The 5,013-nt window shown below is 47.8% G+C and overlaps 1 protein-coding gene and 1 long non-coding RNA gene across 8 annotated transcripts in view; one reads left to right on the top strand and one right to left on the bottom strand.

Annotated features, from left to right (window-relative positions):
• Positions 1 to 2,030: 2,030 nt before the first annotated feature.
• The window catches only part of LOC116095878, a 26,780-nt gene continuing 23,797 nt past the window's right edge, over positions 2,031 to 5,013 (bottom strand). Inside the window, exon 3 of the long non-coding RNA XR_004120751.1 lies at positions 2,031 to 2,860. This is a non-coding gene — a long non-coding RNA (uncharacterized LOC116095878). The remainder of the gene's footprint in view (positions 2,861 to 5,013) is intronic.
• Fancg (FA complementation group G) overlaps positions 2,666 to 5,013 on the top strand; it is an 8,997-nt gene continuing 6,649 nt past the window's right edge. For 3 of the 7 annotated variants that reach the window (XR_004120749.1, XM_031377154.1, XM_031377152.1), the window contains exons 1-4: positions 2,788 to 2,902; positions 3,101 to 3,194; positions 3,598 to 3,729; positions 3,947 to 4,149. Coding sequence is in view for 6 of the 7 variants with exons in the window: in XM_031377154.1 (XP_031233014.1) it covers positions 2,807 to 2,902; positions 3,101 to 3,194; positions 3,598 to 3,729; positions 3,947 to 4,149 (525 nt within the window). In the remaining variant the exon portion in view is untranslated. The other 4 variants (XM_031377157.1, XM_031377156.1, XM_031377153.1 and 1 more) reach the window with 4 other exon arrangements.

Below are 5,013 nucleotides of genomic sequence, written 5' to 3'. Positions count from 1 at the left end.
ACTCACTCTGTAGACCAGGCTGGCCTTGAACTCAGAAATCTGCCTGCCTCTGCCTCCCAAGTGCTTGATTTTTCTTATAAACAGATATTTTTCTCTTTGGAGAGATTTTCTTTTTAAGATTTATTTATTTTATTTATATGAGTACACTGTAGCTGTTTTCAGACACACAAGAAGAGTGCATCAGATCCTGAAAGATCCCCATAGGGGATCCCCCACTCAAATCTCGGGAGACTTGTACCCAAGGAAACACGAGAGACCGTCTTGATGCAAATACATGAGGCAGTTTAATATCGGAGTGCTCCATGCTGACACCTATCTCACGCAGGAGACAGTGGAATCAACCACGAGACTCATGGGTTAGGGGTTTATATAGGGAAAAGGTCTGAGGGAACAAAGGAATTGGTGTGGCTATACATGATTGGCTACTATATTACGTGCAGAACAGAGTGGAAAGTTCCTAAAAAGGTGGCGCTATTCCGGGGGGGGGGGGGTTAGCTTACCTTCAACTCTCTCTAAGAGGACCAGATGGCCCATTACTCAGTGTCCGCCCAGGCACGTCCTTGCATGTCTGGGCCCCGGACATGTCCTTGCATATTTTGGTTCTATCTTTATGGTTTATGTCTTCCTGACCTATCAGTCCCTGGGATATCTAACAGCTTGCTTGCTTTAGGCTTGTTTAAACATTCACAGGCCTAGCCCACGGTGTCTTTCTCTAATTTATAATTTTCACACGCTTCAAACTCAATTCTTTTCAAAACTTAATTTCTCCTTTCAATCCCATTACAGATGGTTGTAAGCCACCATGTGGTTGCTGGGAACTGAACTCAGGACCTCTGGAAGAGCAGTCAGTCCCCTTAACCGCTGAGTCATCTCTCCAGCCCCAAGAAATTTATTTATTGTTTTTGTTTGATTTGTAGTTTTCAGGGTCTCATGTGGTCAAGACTGGCCTTGAATTGTGGATCCTTTTGCCTCAGGTTTTGGTCTGCCAGGCCTATTAACTCTGCTGCAATTAGAGGCATGCACCACCACTCCCAGCCTTGAATCAAACCCCCTAGTACTGTAGTTTGCGATGGTGGAGAACCAGCATGTGAGTGCTGGGAATTAAATCCATATCCTTCACAAGAGCAACAAATCCTTTTACCTGCTGAGTCATCTCTCCAGCCATTAAATAAATTAATTCTCATGAACAATAAATAAGAATGAAAAAATGAGGGAACTGGAGAGGTTAAGAGCACTAGCTGTTCTTCTAGAGATCCTGGATTCAATTCCCAGCAACCATATAGTGGCTCACAACCATCTGTAATGAGATCTGGTGCTCTCCTGGTGTGCAGGCATACATGTAGGTAGAAGAAGAATACTATAAATAAATTAATCTTTTAAAAAAAAGAAAAAATGAATAAAAGTGGTGAACTTTGCCAGGTATGGGCAAGGCAATGCAAACATTTAATTCCAGCACTTGGGAGGTAGAGGCAGGCTAATCTCTGTGAGTTTGAGCCCAGCCTGATGTAAAGGGGGAGTTCCACGGCATCAGGGCTACACAGAGAAACTCTCTCTGGAAAAGCAAAAGAAAGCAACAACCACCACCATGCCACCCTCCTACCCCCCACAAAAAGAAAGTAAAAATCAAACAACCCAACTCTGCTGGATAAGGTGGTGCACACCTGTAATTCTAGCACTTGAGAAGCTGAGGCAGGAGGATTACCACCAGGTGGAGATTGCAAAGCCAGTACCAGGCCAGCCAGGATTACACAGTGAAACTCTCAAAAATAACATCCGGCTCTACAGATGGCTCGTCTTGAAGAGTACTTAGTGCTCATGCAGGCCAAGGCCTGTGTTCAAGTTCGGTTCTCAGTACCCCATGTCAGGCGGCTCAGGACTGAAATTCAAGTCCAGGGCATTGGGCATCTCTGACCATCTCAGGTACCTGCAGTCACTCACAGACAGATGCATAAACGTAATTTAAAAAACAAAAACAAGGCTTCAAAAATTATAACAACAAAGCAAAAGCAAATCTTGTTAAACCCGTGAAGGTGATTTGTTTTCTAAGCTTTTTATTTGGGGTTCTTGTATGTCTTTTCTGAATTTTGAGTTGATGCTACATACCTAGTGTCAAATCCTTTTTTTCTCCTTCCTTTCTGCGTAGGAACGTCCGAGTCCCCGTTTTTTGTTTTTGTTTTTCTCAAGGAGAAAGGATGAGATTACCAAGGCCTTGGGTCTCCTGTCCTTAGCTTTCGGGAGACATTTTCTTCCGGGGTTGGGGGGTTGGGTGGGGGTGGGGGTAGTTGATAAGGAATCTTCTTGGGCGTTCTCTACAGTACTACAACTCCCAGCAGACACCGCGCGGCCCGCCTTCCTGCCTAGGAGGAGGAAACCTGGGCTGCCGTTGGTTCTAAGACGGAGCGCAGCCAGAGACTGGTGCCCAGACCCATTCCTCCTAAACTAGCCTCAATACTCTGACCCCCCGCGGAGGCCCCGCAAACCCAGCAGTTTGTCCCTGGCACGTGGCTGGCCTCTGGTCTCCCCACCTCGTTGTTCCGGGTTTCTTTTCAGTTTCCCGCGGAACCGTCTCTTGAAGACAACCAACCGCGGCCGAGAGTGTTGCAGCCTGGCCAACCACAGGCGCGGTGGGCGGTGGCGGGGACCGAGTGTTGGGCTTCTGGCCGGGGAGAGCAAGCCCGGCCGTCCCCCGAGGGGCATCCGAGGGGTGCAGAAGTGCCTTCTTGCGGTTAAGTTGAAGACACCAGTGGGACCAGCCTTCCACTCACGAGAAGACCCCTTCGGGTAACGGTGATCTACCTCGGCGACCATGTCCAGCCAGATCATTCCAGCCCTCCCCAAAACATTTTCCAGTAGCCTGGACCTGTGGAGGGAAAAGAATGACCAGCTTGTTAGACAGGCTAAGGTAATATGGTGGCTGGGACTCTCACCTTGTATCCTCAAGATGCCAGAAAGCGGTTTTGTAATGATCTCACCCTAGTTTAGGGGAAAGAGCAGAGCTTGACCTCCGGTCTAGAAGCGACAGGAATAAGTGTCCCTCCCTCCCTTGTCTCTGCTACAGGGGAGAAGGACTGATCCTTAATGCCTCCCTCCCTAATTTCAGCAGCTGACTAGGGATTCTCGTCCGTCTCTGAGGCGACAGCAGTCGGCCCAAGACACACTGGAAGGATTTAGGGAGCTCCTCCTCACTCTGCAAGGTAAGAAAGACCTTCCAGGAGGCTCACTTCCCCCCTCAGCATCCAAAGATCAGCTTCTCTTACGCGGTTCTAGGATTGAGGTGATTATTATGGGGGTTATGGTGTCCTGTGTAAAGCACAGAAGAGACTGGGTGGGATTGTCTTTCAGTAGCTTAATTCCTTCTTGTCTTGCACGCACAAGCGTACACACACACACACACACACACACACACACACACAGAGGAACATTTGAAGAGGTGATTTCCAGGAGATTTAGAGAACTTCCCGCTCTTTCCAAAATTGTCTGAGGAAAAATGAATTCCTTATCGAAGCCTTGGTTGGAGTGAGGTTGGTCTCTGGGTTGGAAACCGTTTGGGCTGTGTTTCATGGGACAGCCCGTGAGACCAGCATCCTGTTGCTCCAGGACTCCCTGCTGCTGTCCCCGCTCTCCCCTTGGAGCTGATGGTCCTCTGTAATTATATAATCCTGAGGGCTAGCATAGCCCAGGCCTTCACTGAAGACCTTATCCAGGATCTTCAAAGGGGTCTCAAAAGAGGTAAGGTCCCCTCTGCTCCTGGTAATTTCAGTTTGGATTTCGGGATGAGGCTGGGGGTGAGAACATCCATCTACGGAGACAGACGTCCTTTTCAAACCTCTGTATGTTCCTCAGAGGAGGCAAGTGTATTATTGTAATCTTTGGGGTCTTTCAAAGGAAAACCCAGAGAGTGTGGGGAGATCAGAGATGAATGTGTGTGTGTGTGTGTGCTCCACAGTGCGGGAGGCCCAGCATCAGCTGGAGCCCAAGTCACAGCAGGGACTCAAGGAGCTGTGGCAGTCTGTCCTCTCCTCTTCCTCCCTTCTGCCGGAGCTGCTGCCTCCCTTACACTGCCTGGCCAGCCTTCAAGCTGTCCTCTGGATGAGTGCTGACTGCCTGGAGGACCTGACCTTGCTGTTACAAACCCTGAATGGCCACCAGGTAATTGGAGAAGTGAAGATGAATGTGCCTCCCCACGCCCCCAAATCTCCTAGGGCTTTGGACTTGCTAAGCAAGCACTCACTCTACCTTTTCCACCTCCCCATCTTCCCGGTGTTTAATGTAATTTTATGTGTTTGAGTTTGACTTGAATATATGTATGTGTATCATGTTTGTGCCTGGTACCCATGGAAGTCAGAAGAGGGGGTTGGATCCCCTGGAGCTGGAGTTACAGAGCCACCATATTGTGAGCCATCATGTAGATGCTAGGAACCAAAGTTGGGTCCTCTGTTAGAATAAGTGCCCTTTTTTTGTTTTGTTTTTTGTTTTTTATTTTTGTTTTTTTTTTTGACACAGGGTTTCTCTGTATCGCCCTGGCTGTCTTGAAGCTCACTCTGTAGACCAGGCTGACCTCAAACTCAGAAATCTGCCTGCCTCTGCCTCCCAAGTGCTGGGATAAGTGCTCTTAACCACTGACCCATTTCCCTAGTCTACTTCTACTTTACACACTTTTTTTTAAAAAAAGATTTATTAATTTATTTTACATATATGAGTACACACTGTAGCTGTACAGATAGTTGTGAGCCTTCATGTGGTTGTTGGAAATTGACTTTTTTGGACCTCTGCTCGCTCCTGTCTGCCCCACTCGCTCAGTCCCCTGTTTGCTCTGGCCCAAAGATTTATTTATTATAAGTAAGTACACTGTAGCTGTCTTCAGACGCACTAGAAGAGGGCATCAGATCTCATTATGGGTGGTTATGAGCCACCCATAATGGTTGCTGGGATTTGAACTCAGGACCTTTGGAAGAGCAGTTGGTTTTCTTTCCTGCTGAGCTACCTCACCAGCCCCCACTTTTTTTTTTTTTT

This window comes from Mastomys coucha, unplaced genomic scaffold, assembly GCF_008632895.1.
Source record: "Mastomys coucha isolate ucsf_1 unplaced genomic scaffold, UCSF_Mcou_1 pScaffold18, whole genome shotgun sequence".
NCBI classification, from domain to species: Eukaryota; Metazoa; Chordata; class Mammalia; order Rodentia; family Muridae; genus Mastomys; species Mastomys coucha.
This window is presented reverse-complemented; position numbering and strand designations above follow the sequence as displayed.